We start from the raw sequence: 17,932 nt of genomic DNA, 5'->3' as shown, positions 1-17,932 counted from the left end.
GAACTGAGGTGGGGAAGTGAACTAAAGAATGATGGATTCAACTCAGATCTGTTACTGGGGGTGAGTGTCTGAAAAGTTTCAGCGCTCCGTCCATCATCTCCTTGTGGTTGCTTTGTTCGCCCTAAGTTGGCAGGGTATGCCCAGACGTGGGTCCCTTGCTCACTTTGCCACTGGTTTCAAGCTAGCCTGGCTGATGACGGGTGTTACCCAGAAACCGGTCCTAGGATGCTTGTTTTCGGTTCAGGGAAGACCTAGCTTTGCAGTTCGGGCTGAACTGTTCCCATGAGGCACATGGTCAAAACTATTTTGCATACGGCCGAGTCTGAACTGAGGTGGCAAAGTGAGCTAAAGAATGATGATGGATTCAACCCAGATCTGTGACTGGGGTGAGTGTCTGAAAAGTTTCAGCACTCCGTCCATCATCTCCTTGTGTTTGCATAATAGTCAGGCGGGACTGAGGGTCTAAAATTCATTTCAATTAACTCCAACATGAGATTCTGATGATGCCTCTTGTGCTATCTAATGGAGCTGAATCTGTATGAAGGAAGGTAGAGGAATTCAAGCTGTAATAAATACCATATAAAACACACTCCTGGTGAACCCATATGATGATGTTCTTGTTTCTATATAGATGCATTTTCAGGTGACTAAAGGGTTCAATCTTTCTTGAAGAACATAAAGGGGGTGATACCCTTCTCTTTCAATATCCCTCACCTACTGATGCATTCTCCTCTTCCCAAATGCTTTCCATTGGGGGGCAAACGTTCCTGATTTAGCTATCCAGGATTGTGTAACATCTCTAGAAGACAGTGGGTGCACTGTCAGTCTCCCTATCCTGGTTGTCTAATCCTAAATATACATTATTTTAGCAGGGACTCAAGGAGAAAGGGAAGTATCTGCCTTTTTCTGTGGTAACTGTGCCTAGCTGGCAGATCCAGCGGAACATGATTTATGGTACTAACAGGACACCTCCAATTTTCTGCTGGACATCAATGGACTGAGGGGTATCCACACAAAATATCAAATTAAAAGTATTGTGTAACAAATATTGTGACACCTAAATATTGTTGTCTTGAATACTGTTGTCCAATATATTGTTTTAGGTGTTGTTTTCAATATTGATGTTTTTTTTATTCTTAGTAACTATTTATAATTTTTTTTGTATTTTTTTGTCAGAAGAATCTTTTCATCTAATTTAGACTGTTTATAATTTTTTTATTTAGTATAATTATATTTTTTATTAACAGGATGTTGGGTTTATAGGGGATAAGGGAGGAAGTATTTGAAAAGATATATTAGTGTACATTTATAGATGTGTATTTAATAAATGTTTTTAAATTAAAAATGTGTAGGAGTGAGGTGTTTGGTTTATAGTGGATAAGGGTAGGGAACATTTTAAATATTATTTGATTCATTAGAATTATTTAAAAAATGTATTTAGAGTTCCAATTTGTATAACAAATCCGGAATACTTTTAATTAAATTAAATGTATTTATAAAAAAAAAGTATTTGTAAAATTGTGTAAATATATTGTCTGTTAAAAAAATAAAAAATACAATTTCTAATAAATATTTGATATTTGTTGACAAAATTTAAATTATTTAAAAAAATAAAATTTATATATTTTACAAAACAAATGACTAAGGGCTCGATCACGATGCCACAGCATACTCCCATTCCTCTAAGGAAATTTGTGCTGCGGCCGCAAACCGGCCACAGCACAAGCTTCCATGGAGAAATGGGAGGTTCTGTTCATCCCTGTACTGCATGCAACACCAAGCATATTGCAGCCTCAGGAATGCCGGGCAACTGCCAGGGAACGGCAGTTCCCAGGTGGGTGGCGGTCCAAGGGTAGCTCAACCGCTTAGTTGTAAAAGGGCTGTTGGAAGACCTCCATTGTGAGTCTGGCGGTCCATTGACCGCCAGACTCATAATAAGGGCGGAAGCCAGGTGGCTCTATCCTTCCCCCTTACCTCTGCCTTATTATCCATTTGCAAACACTTTTTATTTTAGTGACAAATTGCTACCTAGTAGTAGCGCTTATGTAATTCCTTCCAGCAGTTTGCTTCACAATCACGGTCACTGGATTTGTCTTGATTTATGAGGCTAATTGTGATTGATGTTGTGCATATAAACTTTCCAAGGCTTCTGACCTTAGCCATCTGATTCCTAGCAAACAGTCACTAAGTGAGTGGTTTAATGTTCTAAAGTATTTCTGTATCTCGTGGCTTGATCTAGGAATCATCTGTGCTTATTCTTTTAAGATGGTTAGTAAGATAAAATAAGGCTATTCACTTTTTCTACTAACTCTTAGTTCAGTTCTATTAGATTTTCTCTTTTATGTTCTGGTTGAAATGGGGTCCAGTCTGACAATTTCCTTCTCACACGTTAAAAAAGGGCCAGATGTATCAAAGGGTTACTCTAACCCCTAGCACATTCTCACTGAGTGCTAGGCCAGTGTGTAGCATTTTGGACATATGCTTTCCCAATTCATCCATCACTGAAAGAATGTATTATAATGCAGGGTAATGTTGTGAGATCACAATCTTGATTACAGTCCCAACATGAAGAGTATGGTTTTAGGCAAAAAAAAGTGCACCGACTTGAGGATCCATGACACTCTGTGGGAGGACCAAAGTCTTGATTGAGTGATTGTTCCAAACATTATAAGCTTTATCTGTTGTAGGTCTATATTTAATAACCCTAAAAGAATGGTCTCAAACACACTTTCATATATATGCTGTAAAAGTCTATTTTCTGTTAACCGTAGAATGCGGTTTGTGGCAGTTTCACTGATTTTACTTCAACTTTACATGTGCCAGTACGCCAGAAAGCTTCATCAAAGCTAAGGTTGGAAGCGGTGAGATCCCAATTTGTTCTTGATAGTTTTCATCAATGAAGAAGCATACCAAGTTCATACTAGCACTATACTTTTGTCTTGTCCGCATACTCCAAACTGTAGATAGTCTGCCTCTGGATTCAAGGTACTTTGAGAACAGTGCATTTATTCCAAATGCATCATGTATTACCAATATGTGTATACAGTTTCTAGTGTGGCTTCATCCACAAACATTCTTACCATTTAATAAAAACCTGGATTCTAACCTATTAGAAATAAATACATCTTGACCGTCTGTATTGATCCAGACTCCTACAGCAAGGGTGGTCATTTAAAACCCAACATCTATACCTGATTATATAAAGCTTGGCTGGTCAATTAAAGATGTAAACACACACTGGTGTTTCCATGTATTCATCAGTCATAAGGAAGGCTGTGTTAAGACTATACTCACTAATAAATATGGTACAGTCTGATGAATCTGAACGAAATCTGGCATACATTTAACACCTTGAGTGCTCATGACGAGGTCAGCACGTCATGAGCCACGGCGCTCCGGTGCTCATGACGAGCTGAGCTGGTCATGACAGCGCACATTAAATGGAACGCTCGCACGCTGGGCTAATTCCCCTGCTGTGCTAAGCGTTCCATTCGAACGAGCGTGGTCATGACGAGCTCAGCTCGTCATGAGCACCGTGGCTCATGACGAGTTGACCTCGTCATGAGCACCGGGGCACTGTGCGCGGCCCCCCACTCCCAACACAGCGGGGGAAACAGCCCCACACGGAAGGGGTTAATGTATTCAGCTAAGGCTTCACATATCAAGTTTCATTCAAATCCATCTGAACTCAAGAAGGTGGGGGAAGCGTTCCCAATTTTAGCTTACATAGGAACTTTGTTCACTGTTACAGCAAAAACTGCTAAACGGAATTATACCAAACAGGTCATGAGGCTAAATTGTTATGCAGAATGAACGCCTTCGTGGATTTGTGCAAATCCATCATTATGATTTGTGATGTATGTTCGGCAAGTTACACTTATAGACAGTTGATGGTCTATCTTCATATTCTCCGGGGATCTGGATCCGCAGACAATCCCAGGATAATACATTTGTGAAATAAACTTGTGACTGGATGAAGGAACAATTTGTCCTGCAATGTAAAGGATCTGCAAGGAGAAGATGTTCGGAGTGGGGTCCCAGAAAGGTGGACACTATCCTCAAAAATGAAAATAAACAACTATGTTTTTGCCGCAGGGTTTGTGACATTGACTGCAAATCCACAAAGCCCCCATTTTTAATGTTTGCACTCTACGAATCTGAAGCAAATTAGTCAAGCACAAAGAGGAGGTGACAGCTATAGGATTACCTCACTATACTATTTTTTTTTATAAAAAATACATTAAAAGAAAATCCACAGAGCAACTCCACATAGGTAACCGCTGTGTAAAATCTCAGTGGATATGTGGGCTGGGGTGCACATGGTCAAACGTCATGCATTGTGGACTACAGCTACCCGAGGAATTGGTGTAAGTCTTGGCAGAAGGCTAGGTACTGTGCACAAACCTGAGGACATGAGGTGAGCACTTAATTCCTTCTGCACTTGACCGAAAGCTAGGCATGATGGGTAATGCCCACAAGGGTGTTGGCCACAGTAGGTTATATGTCCACACAGGGCTCGACTGAAGTACGTGTACAACAATCATTTGCCCTTTCAAGGAAATAATATATACCATTAACAAAAAAACTAAAATTCATGGGTAATGATTTGCTAAAGGAGGGTAACGGTTAAAAATACAGAATACAAGAAATATTGGACAGGCTGATTTATATGTGAAAATAAAAACGTCAATTTTGTTAGATATAGATGTAATACAGAGGAAACATGGGTAGTGATAGCTCTCGTCTAGAGAGTAAATTGGATCCAGGCTACATGTAACTGTTCACAATCAGACATTTTGGGAAAGACGAGAAATACTCTACATGTGAACGATTGCTTTCTACATGTAAATTGTTAAGACTAATCTTTTTTAACTTTCACGTTTTTGATACCACAGACTTGAGTAAATGATGGTGTAATTGGGTTTCTGCACCTTGTTATTTATGTATAGTGCACCTCTGTAAAGGAACAATGCCAATACTGGATTTTGAATATGTATGTGTACATTATATATATAATATATACACACACACAATTTATTTATTAAAATAAATATGCAAAATGATAGCCTGTGCTCTGCGTGTTGAAGCATAACTAAAGCAGAAATTCTTACTTGAATCTGGCTTCGACTTCATTGGAAGCTTTCAGGTACTGCTCTGTGGTAACTTTGTAGAACTGAGCACTCTGAAATTAAAAATACAAACATTACAAATTCAATCAATGAGTTTATAAAATCAATAAATGTGCACACAAAAACAATAAAAACGTCTACTGGACTATCCACAAGTCAACGTCTACTGACTATCCACAAGTTGCTTGACACTACATTACTCACATCTACTGTCATCCATACCAAGTGCCTCATTAGGATGTCGGGCGCACTGCCACTGACAGATGATCGGTGGCGGTCAGCCCGAAATCCAGGTCAACGGTTAAACCACCGGATTAAGATACAGCACGTTGGGCGGCAGTCAGATTGTAAGCGCTACAATGAAGGCAGTGCCAGTGTAGGCACCACCTTAGGGATTACAATAGCCATTTCCCACAGCTGTGGCGCCTTTTCATGGTGCCATGCAATTGCTTCAGGAAAGTAACTTTGGGGGCCTCTAGAAGGGGTCCTGTCACCTGTGGGTCTCTGCTATGTGGCCAGGGGGGCACATGTGGTGCCCCCACAAACCGGACCTGACCAGATCTGTGACTGGGGGTGAGTGTTTGAAAACTTTCAGCACTCCGTCCATCATCTCCTTGTGTGGGTCCCTTGCTCACCTTGCCACTAGATTCAAGGAAGCCTAGCTGATGAGGGCTGTTAGCCCGAAACCGGACACAGGATGCTTGTTTCGGGTCCAGGGAAGACATGGCTTGGCAGTTCGGGCTAGACTGTTCCCATGAGGCACAGGGTCAAGACTGTTTGCATATAGCTGTGTCTGAACTGGGATGACAAAGGGAGCTAAAGAATGATGATGGATTCAACCCAGATCTGTGACTGGGGGGTGAGTGTTTGAAAAGCTTCAGCACTCCGTCCATCATCTCTTTGTGATTGCTTTGTTCGCCCACAAATATCCATGGACCGCGTGCCAGGATGCCTGGATATTTAAAAACATGCCTTTTACTACTGGTGCTTGTGCTGCAGCCCTTTTCCAGCCCACAACACAAGCCACAATAGTAAAAGGCATGTTTCCGACCTCCTACACGGTGGTCTCATCGCAATATGGAGGGTGGAACAGCCAACTACTTGTCGGCCGGTCTCCATCCCGCTGTAATGGCGGTCGGACGTTTGTTCGACTGCCATTGTAATGAGACTCAAAGTTCCATATCCAGGTAATATATCCATGCATCAACTCCACACAACAGAAGTATGCACATTGTGTACAAACCACACATTTGCCAGCAGTCCCATTACAGGGGGGATTCACTATCAAAACAAATCAAAAGCAGAACATGGGAATGTACAACTGGTTTCCTGAGACTGTAATAAAAGTATCAGACCACATCAGTGAATCGTGGATGACTTTTATCCAGAGACAGACCTCTATCTGTAAGTGCAGTTAGTGAAAATCACTCCCAATGACTGTGGCTGAAAAAAGGCATCAATAATAACTAAGACAGCTATTAACTACCAATATGATTGTCGTGTCCAAGAATCACAGATAAGCGGAGTAAACTTATAAATTAAGTTTATTCTTGAATAACAAGTACAGCACTAGATCAGTCAGAGTGTTATTCCATCAAGCTTCAGTCTTCAACTGAAGATCAGAAGCTTAACATTCTATGATCACCTAGCAACCCAAGCACTTGGATAAAGCAGTCTAATGGAGAACACACTGCAAATAAAATAACTAAGGAAACATAGGATATAACAATGATGCATTTTGATTGGCTACTAGTTGGTGAATATATGCTCGGGTATTTGGTAGCTAGTTTAGGATAGCCTCACTACAGCATTAACCCACATATGACTATGCCTTCATCCCTTAACAGCTCATGGGTTTCGAATAAAGAACTAGAATGATTCCCTAACTCACAAAATGTGCTTCACTGGTATTTATGCTGTTGGAGAAGGATCATTCACTCTTCTGTACGGCAACCTGAATACCTACACGAAAATGTTTCTTATTTCTACTGCTATACGCTACTGAAATAAACAAATTCTCGAAAAAATTCTTTCACATTTGTTCATATCATGTACTTAAAGCTCCAAGTCTTGTGCAGTCCATGAAAATTTTGTCTAGGCTTTACAAGATCTAATTAGATGAATTTAGTCATTTATAAGGTATACTGCGTAACACTAATATATATATATATATATATATATATATATATATATATATATATATATGGTTGCGTAATATTTTGTCACTTTTTTTTATAAAACTTTTTGTTAATTCACAATTGCACTTTGCACTTTTAAGACAGTCATTATGTGAAATAGAACCTGTACTCAGAAATTTGCCCACTTGGGCTAAATTGCAATAGCACAATAATCAGGAAATTGAATGCCAATAATCTGCCCATTTGGGCGCAATTGTAGAAATACTGCAGTAATTTGCACACCGTTTAAAGAAAAGAACCTGTTGCAAGCATTGCAAGGAAAAAATTGCCTAAAATCGATCATGTATGAGCATTGAGGTATTCATATTAGTGCCCATACCGACATTTTAAATATTAATTAGGCTGTGTTTATTGTGCATTAATTTGTCACTACTATAATGACATTTTGATAAAATCATTGTGATTTGAGAATGTTCTCCAGTAGTAACTTCACGGTAGTCCACATGTGACACACAATAAAAAATGTGCTTATAAAGTGTTTGAAAACGTTACTTCAGCATTGGTGAACAAGGCTGCTGGGCAGCCGAAACGCGTCCAATGGAGGTCGGCAAATAAACATATTTGCTCAACTATACATGGTGTTGTCATCCCTTTTGGGTAAAGGTGAATAGGGATATATATATATATATATATATACATACATACACACATATATGTGTATATATGATGTTTTTGATCATTTCCTTCAATTTAAATTGTATAAAAATTATTTTAGTCTAGTGCACACTCATGCAGAGAGAGACAACACTGACAAAAGAAAATGGTAAAAAGTAAAGAAAGAGAGCAATTCAATGTCCAAACAGCAGCTCATTTCAAGGGTCTCACTACCGATAGAAGCACAAATCGATTCAGTTTAAAGAGATCAGTCAGCAAATAGTTTGCTGCACCTCTAAAAATCTATTGACAAACATTTAAATGGGAGATTACAATCCTAAATCTATCAAATTATATATTTTTTTAATTGAGGTGGTAGGAAGTGATAATGAAAATATTTCATAAATGTCTCAAAATCTATACCCCCCCCCCCCTTAGTTTTTTAATCACCTGGTTTCATGTCTGGATTAACACAGTAAGGCTGATTTACTTCAGCCTACTACATAGGCAAGCTTTAAATTCAACAGCTCCTATTAAGCAACATAGCATCTAATTTGTCATGAGTATAACATGTTGGTACTAGTTGTTCATTAGAACTGCAGGGGGGCTACAGTAGAACTAACCTGTCATCCTGCTCCTCCTGTTAGATGTACATGTTTTTGTCAGCATGCTATACTTGTTTCTAACGGATTCAAGAGATATTTAAGAATCTATATAAAATATATAATTTTAGTGTTCTATAGCACCAATATTAATTTCTATGCCCACATAAAAAACATGTTCCTCATTTGCTCCTGTCTCCTCCATAGAATGTATATTTTTCAGCTACTATTACAGCAACAGTGCATTAAGGAGTGCTTCTCTTTGTTCGGACTATATAAGATAAAAAGTACCCCTTCCGTACATTCAAGGGATATTGCAAGTCACGAGGAGTTCCACAACCCTATAGAGAACGAGGCCGAAGGCAGAGTTCCTTGATAAGATTATGGAATTCCGAGGTGACTTGCAATATTTTTATCATGTACCCAGGTGGTAGTTTATCCCATGTAATACATGGTCACACATAGTTTTCCACAAACCACTTAAAACCTTGGTGAGCAGCTCGTTCATATGAAAGAGCAAGCATGTTTGCAAACATGAAGAAAAACAAAACCTCTAGTGCAAAATTAAACATCAAAATCCTGGTAGTTATTTGTTGCAAACAGATATTAGAAACAGTTCAATAGAAGTAAGTTTAACAACAACAAAAAAAGCTGCATTAGCTTGGAATGCGTAGAATCATGTAGAACATTTCTAGCTTTTCTCTAACTATCTAAGGAGTGTAAAAATAAACCTGTTATCTCTGCTTGCCAATCTTAACTGAAACAGAGCAGAAGAAAAACAACATTTTATTTTTGTTGCTTTAAGCAGCTGCTTCAATTACGCTTTGTGACCTGAACGGCCTTTCACCTCCACTGCTGTCTCTGGCAGCAGGCATTGTGATGTCAGAACTCAACTGTAACAACTTATAATAGTCGAGTTCTGATGTCCTTTCTTTGTGATCAGCAACTGGGTGTGTCACAAGTCGCCAATTATACAAAAATTAGACACAGGCGTTTATGCAGGAATTACAGAATGCCATGTATGTTAGCACTCTAGTTGTTTATTAGAACTATGTGGTGAAACTGCAGGATAACAATGAGGAATACTGCTGTTGAAAGTACATGTTTTACTAACCATATAAGACTTTTTTTTTTTTAAATGTCTACTCATTTTAGCTTTTGGAGCACCAACAGTACTGTCCATGAGAAAATCCGGACAGAAAACCGTTTTATCTCAAAGAAGATTAATGAAATTCCTCATGACCGGATAACACTGACTTATGGCGGAGCGAGACCGGCAATTCATTGCGCCGACCAGAGCTGTTGAAGTTTAAACAGCCAGTTGGAAGCAGAGCGAGCGTCAATTTGTTCCAAACGCTGGAGTCATAAGGTGAACGTCCATTAAGCCTCAGGGAACTTGTCGATTTCAAGACAATTAACACAGTTTATAAACTCTTGATTTTTATCAATTGGTTGTCTTTGCTTTTTTTAGAATCACACATTTTAGTCCAATTTTGCGGGAAGTCCACGGATGTGGTTTCTCTCAAATAGTGGTGCTTGGTCCTGATGAGAACCCAGGATCCATTGGGGGTTTGAAACGCGTAGACCTTTTGTTTTTTCACTACCAAACTATCATTACAAACTTGTGGCTTTTTTGGTGCACTTTGAACATAATCTTAAGTGAAAATTTCAAATTGATGTGATTATTAATCTGTAATGTGCATCATATAAATAGAATTTAAAATGTTTTCGTTTGGTTGGTGGCAGGGCCTTTCAACAGGTGTGAAAAAAAGTCATATTGTCCCAAAGGACTATTGTGGTGTGTGGTGAGTATGGTGATTGAACGAGGATGAAGTGAATGTGAGAGTTTGAGTGTAAGTGGTGTGATGATATATTTAAGTTAATAATGGTATGAAGAAATCTTTCATAAATTTTTTGTATTGTATGTATTAGTATGTTTTCCCAATGTTATATGTAAATAAGAAATTAATCCTTTGATATTGAAATAAAGGCTATTGATAAGCCTATGGATGCATAACTTGAGCGTCTTTGCACGATTCATTCAACTGTTTGAAATTGTTATCAGTATTGGCATTTTGGTTGTTGTTTTGGTTTCGACTTGGGTCGGTCATGAAAAAGATCTATTGAGCGATGCTGATGTTTGTATGTTTTAGATGCTGTAGTCAAGATTGAACAAAACGTTATTCATTGAGTGATGTTGGTCAAGAATCCGTTGTCTGTAATGCAACAGCATCAAGATTTTATTTTTGGATGAAGTTTTAAATGTCTGCAGCATGCACGATTTCAGAGTGAGCACTTATTAGGATAAAGTGTTGTATATTCTGCGTCGACTTACTGTGTTGTGAAAAAGGGAAAGGCACACAATTGATGAACGGAATGCAGAACAAATCAAACCATTCACCCCCAGTCAAGAGATCTGGTTTAAATCCATCATTCTTTTGCTCACCATGCCACCCCAGTTTAGACCTGGCCATATGCAAATCAGTCTTGACCCTGTGCCTCATGGGAACAGTCCAGCCCGAGCCGGCAGGCTAGGCCCTCCTGGACCAGAAACAAGCATCCTAAGACCGGTTTCGGGGCTTCACCCCTCATTAGCCAGGATAGCTTGAATCCAGTGGCACAGTGAGCCCGGGAACCACGTCTGGACATACCCAGAGCGCTCCGTCCATCATCTCCTTGTGTTTGCTTTGTTCGCCCGTAGTTGGCAGGGTATGCCCAGACGTGGGTCCTTTGCTAATTTTGCCACTGGATTCAAGCTAGCCCGGCTGATGAGGGTGTTACCCCGAAACAGGTCCCAGTATGCTTGTTTCCGGTCCAGGGGAGACATGGCTTGGCAGTTCGGGCTGGACTGTTCCCATGAGGCACAGGTTCAAGACTGATTTGCATATAGCTGTGTCTGAACTGGGGTGGCAAAGTGAGCTAAAGAATGATGATGGATTTAACCCAGATCTGTGAATGGGGGTGAGTGTTTGTAAGGTTTCAGCACTCCGTCCATCATCTCCTTGGGTTTGCTTTGTTCGTCTTAGTTGGCAGGGTATGCCCAGACGTGGGTCCATTGCTAACTGTGCCACTGGATTCAAGCTAGCCTGGCTGATGAGGGGTGTTACCCTGAAACCAGTCCCAGGATGCTGTATTCCAGTCCAGGGAAGACATGGCTTGGAAGTTCGGGCTGGACTGTTCCATGAGACATGAGCCAAGACTGATTTACTTATAGCTGAGTATCAACTGGGGTGGCAAAGTGAGCTAAAGAATGAATATGAATTCAACCCAGATCTGTATCTGGGGTTGAGTGTTTGATAAGTTTCAGCACTCCATCCATCATCTTCTTGTGTGTGCTTTGTTCGCCCTTAGTTGACAGGGTATGCCCAGACGTGGGACCCTTGCTCACTTTGCCACTGGATTCAAGATAGCCTGGCCGATGAGGGGTGTTACCCTGAAACCGGTCCCAGGATGCCGGTCTCCAGTCCAGGGAAGACATGGCTTGGCAGTTTAGGCTGGACTGTTCCCATGAGGCCCAGGGGAGAGACTGATTTGCATATAGCTGTGTCTCAACTGGGGTGGCGAAGTGAGCTAAAGAATGATGATGGATTCAACCCAGATCTGTGACTATGGGTGAGTGTTTGAAAAGTTTCAGCACTCCGCCCATCATCTCCTTGTGTTTGCTGTGTTGTGGAAAGGGGCATTTGTATTGCAGTGAAAGGGGTGGTTGTACATGTATGACATGAGAGTGTGTGGTTCTTTGTGACAGTTGATTTAAATGTGTATATGCTGTATTGAATGCTGATTAGCATACATGGCCCATAGGCCCTAACACTCCCAAAGTGAAAATACCTTTGCTTTATTCAACCTTTACTCAGGATACCCAGTTGACAGTAAGCCCAAACAAAACTGTGCAAAAGGACAGTGAGTTATGTGGGAAGGGTGCTAGGGAGATCTGATTGACATTCAGTGGTGCAGTGTGGAAGGTCTTTAAAAAACGAGAGGAGCCGACAAGCCACGGGGACAGAGCACAGCTTTTTTAAAATTTTTTTATTGGATTTGTATTGCGCTCAGCTACCCTCAATGGGTTTCCCGGCGCCAGGGACAGACTGAAGAAAGAAAACAAGCAAGTGCAAAAAAGAGATCACGAAATAAGGAGATCAAAACAGAAAGGTCTTCAATTGTAGGTCACGCAAGGCTTGCATAGCGGACGTTCTCCGTGGAACATTACGCAAGAGGCGAGCGGCTGAATTTTGTACCACTTGGAGTTTGTTAATTGTTACTTTGTTCGCTCCAAGATAAAGCACATTGCCATAGTCAATGCGGGACATCACAAGGGCCTGGACGACAATTCTGCGGGTGGACTTAGGCAGCATCCATAAGATCTTCTGCAGCCAGCGTAAGATGGAAAAACAGACTGCAGCGACCTTAGTCACCTGCTGCCTCATCGAGAGTTTGTCGTCAATCAGGAATCCGAGGTTACGAGCAACAGGCACAGGGGTAGGCAGAGGACCCATATCACAGGGCCAGTGTCTAGAGCCCCACAGATCTTTATGCTTGCCTAATATGATAACCTCGGTCTTATCTCCGTTGAGCTTCAGCAGATGGTCTTGCATCCAAGCTGCAACGCGAGATAGGCCAATTTTGAGGGCAGAGACTTCCTGGGCCCTGCTGCTAGAAAGAGAAAACACAATCTGCGTATCGTCTGCATATGAATATATGGACAGACCGGCGTCCTCTACGATGGAAGCAAGAGGTCTGATGTAAATATTAAACAACAATGGGCTTAATATAGACCCTTGAGGGACGCCGTAAGCTGAAGAATGAATCGCAGATTCAGCCTTGTTTGAGAAAACCTGGAAGGTGCGCTCATTGAGAAATGAGGCCACCCAGGCAAGCGCTGATCCATCAACACCAAGGGAAATAGTATAGTTTTAATCTCCCCTTCCAATTTTTTTCTAACACATCAAGTACATTTCAATCTACCATACCAGATCAGGCATACTTTATAAAATCGTTCTCCATCACCAAAACGAGTACCACAAGGATATAAACATATAAAAATGCACAAAGCTTTAATGACATGTTGTCCAACACAGTGTCTGTTCACGTGCAATCTACATACAATATATATCAACACTTGTATAACAGGTTTCACAAAGTATCAGGAAATATCTTATAAAAACCAACTTAGTACGGGGCAAAATCAAACCCACAAAGATAACGAAAAGAATAAAGGAGAAGTAAATAAAACATTAGAAATAGGTCTATGTGGCTGATGATCGGTTAAAGTCATTGATCAAGATTCCTGATGTATCAAATGATTTCTCATCTATGGTATCACGTTAAGCAGATTCTGCACACATAATATGTCAGTATACTTTGGTGGAATTGACCATGTGTAGAAACCTTCTTGCGTGGCTTAGGCACCACCGGGAATGGACGTGTGAGCTACGTGCTCCGTGTCAGCCTTGGTATTTATCCTGTCCTGTGACTCCCTCGGCGGTGTCTGAGCCCTCGAGGGGGGCCTCCCGGGGTTGTAAGGTGCCTGCGTCCAGGTTGAGCACCGATTCCGACGGCGAGGGCTGCCGGCGCGGCGACTGCGGCAGCCGCCTTTGAAGTGACCTGGCCATTTTGTCTGCGGCCTACGCGGGGCCTGGCATCCCCGGCCTCACGTAATTCTGTGCCTGCTGGTGGTGGACTGCGGCTTGGCGGGGACCTCGCTGCGGAGTGCGGGGGCTGCAGCACTAGGAAAGAGGGGGCGCCTGGAGAGGCAGTGCTGTTGGAGCGGACCTGGGGCCATGTCGGCGACGGTGGTGATCGGAGGTACGCCTGAGCTCCCGCTCGGGGCCCCGGGATGCAACTTTGAGGACGGTGCTGCCGTGGTGATACGGCGGGAGCTCCCTGCGGCTGTGAGGGCATCAGAGACTTATTATTATGAAGACCCACCCGCCCCCCTTCCGGTGCTTGCTTCCCCGCACCTCGACCTGGGGGAGAGCTGGCTTCATCGGCAGGCGACGGCAAGTGCAGGTATTCACGCCGACTCCCTGCCCTGCAATTTGGTGGCCTGCTTGCGTGCCTGGAGGGCGATTGCAAGGACGACTGCTCCGGTCCCCTGATCGGCCTGCCCGACGTCGCGGGCGCTGTAATCAACTGGGGGTGCACACCCTGAGAGGAGGATTGTGGCGTGCTTGGAGTGGCGGCTGGAGACGTGGGGGCAGCGCCTGTAGGGGCCACACCCGGGTGGAGAGGAACGCCGCCGTGGAGAGAGGGGTGCCGGCGAGGCGGAGAGAGCCCATCTTCTGGCGGTCCAGGCGGAGGGGCCTGGTGGAGCCCTATCCCAGACGGGCAGCAGCTGGTGCTTGACCCCTGATTGGTGCCCGAAGCATAGAGGACTACCACTGTGGTGAGGCTGGGCGACGTGGACCACGGACATAGGGGAGACCCGCCGGCGCACACACTAGCGCTTCTGGCGGTGCACGGTTGGGCCCTGGGGATTTTTGCGTTGGGGCGCTGATATCGAGAGCGGACCATGGGGAAGCCGCAGCGCGTCTCGGAGACGCCGCAGATTGACCCGGTTGACGATTCGCATGACCCTCAAGACCAGAACCCAGCTGGGGGTCCGGCTGTGGGGCTACAGCAACAGCAAATGGACCAAATTCTTAAGGCCATAGCGGACACGAAAGAGTCCTTGCACAACGATATAACGCAAGTCTCAACCAGCCTTGGACTGCTGCGGGCTGACCACGGCAAGTTAGCGGATCGCGTCAAGGGCACGGAAATTGCACTTGCAACGTTGGAACCTTCGCAGAAGGCGACGGATGCGTCACTGAGTGACCTATCGCGTAGAGTGCAATTGCTGGAACGGAGGGCCGAAGACGCGGAAGGGCGCAACAGACGCAACAACATAAGGGTGGTGGGCCTTCCCGAAAAATGCGAAGGGGAGAATATGGTTGACTTTCTGGAAAAGTGGCTGCAAGAGGTGGTCGCCCCTGAAGGCCTGTCACAGTTCTATACCCTGGAGAGGGCTCATCGTGTGCCGGGCCGGCCCCCGGCCCTCCCCCCAGACCAGTGGTCGCACGTCTGCTCCACTTCAAGGACCGCGATCTCATACTGCGGAATGCCAGGACATCTGGTCCCTATAAAGTGGACAATGCATCAGTTTCCCTCTACCCTGATTATTCCCAGGAGGTCCAACGCAGCCGTTTTTCCTTTATGACTGTCAAGAGGGCACTCCGCTCGGAGGGTATACAGTACGCTTTGTTCTTCGCCGCACGCCTGAAGGTGATGGTAGATGGGACTGCGACCTTCTTTGATAATCCAGACGATGCTTGGCACTGGCTCGAACATTATCGCGCGGGCAAGGATGGTCCGGGACAACGGGAATCGGAGTCCGAGATGCAGCTAAGATCCCGAAGAAGCCGACGCGCCAGGAAACGTGGGGCGAATGGAAAATCGCCAACAAATTCCCAGACGGGACTGGAGCGGCAAGCGGCGCTACAGGCGGTAGTTATTATTTCCGGAGCGACGGATGCGACGTCCCTGGCGGACACTACATCCCACCAGGGGTCGGAGGAGGTGGGGTCGGAGGGATCTGAGGAGGACAATGGCCATCTGCCTGAGGTTACTCCACGGACTGCTGATGGTCTGCTGGACGAGTGTTGATCCCAGACTCCAACCTGTGCACAGTAAGGGGGCACATCCAGGAAGCAGGGCCGCCCCACTGGGAGGGGTGGACATGGTTCAGCGGAAGAGGACGGGAGGCTGGATCCCCGATTTGAGCGGGGGGGGAGATTTGCCTGGGGGCCCCTCTGGGGCGGGGCACTGCTAGGAGGGGGGGGGAATATCATATACGAGGACTGACCATTAGATTGGACAAGTGAGGTTGCTGTCCGGCCCCTGCTGGTGTTGGACCACCCCCTCTACCTCACACTTACTGTGAGACTCTGGTTGATACCAGGGTATTTCCCTTAGAGGGTTTGTGTTTGGATGGGTACCTACGGTTTAGAGCCTGTTCTGGGGAAAGTTGGGGTGGGGGGGTTGTTGGGGAAGTTCTGATCAGGGGGGGATTGTCAGTGTGCCCGTTAGACTGTGCTGGGTTGTGCTTTGTGTCATCCTTTCCTATGGCGACCGACTTGAATTAAAGTGTATCGCGTGGAATGTGCGTGGGCTGAACTCTATGAGAAATCATAAAGTACATACGTATTTAGTTCGCAGGGGGATCCAGGTGGCCTTTTTACAAGAAACACACATTGATCAGACAGAGGGGCAGGCATTACAAAGGAGATGGCGGGGACAGTTGTTTTATACTACTTACTCTGCCTTCACCAGGGGGGCTTTAATCTGGGTGAGATCCAGGGTCCCCTTCCAACCTACGACCACTGTTATAGACCCAGAGGGGAGATACGTGTTGGTGTTGGGCCGCCTGGACGGCAGAGATGTGATCTTCAGCAGCGTCTATGCTCCAAACTCCGACCATGCCGCATTCTTCGCACAGCTCTCTGGGAAGTTGGTATCGTTTTTAGTTGGGACGGTGTTTATGGGGGGGGGACTTCAATTCAATCACGAATGTGGAACTTGACCGCCCTCACCCTCCGCTGGCTCAGTCGGCTGTACGACGAGTGGCCAAGGCACGCAGGGCATGGCAGGTAGCGTGGGGTCTTGTGGATGCCTGGCGGGCACAGCATCCCTCGGACAGGGACTATTCTTTTTACTCGGTGCCGCACGATTTACATGTGCGGCTCGATGGCATTTTATGTACTCCGGGGGCACTGGCGCTCACATGCCAGAGTGAGTACTTAGCGAGGACACTCTCGGACCACAACCCCTGCTTGATAGCCGTGCTCTGGTCGCGGCAGCAAAAGGTGATCCCGACGTGGCGTTTGAATCCGGCGACGCTGGAGGACCCCACATTTGCAGTGGAGCTAGGGGAGGGCATAGAGCGCTACTTCTTAGACAACACGGGGACGGCGTCGAGTAGAGCTCATGAATGGGACGCTTTTAAAACAGTGGTGAGAGGGACATGTATCTCAACAGTCGCTGGGACGCGTAGGGTACTGTTTCAGGGTATTGACCGGGCAGAGGCTAATCTGCGCCAAGCAGAAATAGATAGCCACACGAGTAGGAACGGCCCAGATGCGATGACGACGGCGCGTGAGGAAGTGACTACGCAGGTTGACCGGCTCCGCTGCTATGATTATAGGGAATATATAGTCCGCGCTCATGCTGAACGGGACAAGGTAGGGACATTGTTGGCCTGGTTGGCTAACCCGGCGGTCCGGGGCTCCCCTATAATGTCTCTGGCCACACCCGCAGGGGACCTGGTCTTCTCACAAACGGAGGTGAACAACCAATTTTTGGAATATTACACGCTGCTATATCAGAGCAGGATGAGGGACCCCCCTGAGGGTCTGGACGACTATCTAGAGGC

General features: G+C 44.6%; 1 protein-coding gene across 1 annotated transcript in view; it reads right to left on the bottom strand.

Annotated features, from left to right (window-relative positions):
• The window catches only part of CHCHD3 (coiled-coil-helix-coiled-coil-helix domain containing 3), a 1,074,460-nt gene that overhangs the window by 232,622 nt on the left and 823,906 nt on the right, over window positions 1-17,932 (bottom strand). Inside the window, exon 6 of the mRNA XM_086918923.1 lies at window positions 5,112-5,182. Within this exon, the coding sequence (XP_086775049.1) occupies window positions 5,112-5,182 (71 nt within the window). The remainder of the gene's footprint in view (window positions 1-5,111; window positions 5,183-17,932) is intronic.

This window comes from Lissotriton vulgaris, chromosome 1_1 (assembly GCF_964263255.1).
Source record: "Lissotriton vulgaris chromosome 1_1, aLisVul1.2, whole genome shotgun sequence".
Taxonomy (NCBI): Eukaryota; Metazoa; Chordata; class Amphibia; order Caudata; family Salamandridae; genus Lissotriton; species Lissotriton vulgaris.
This window is presented reverse-complemented; position numbering and strand designations above follow the sequence as displayed.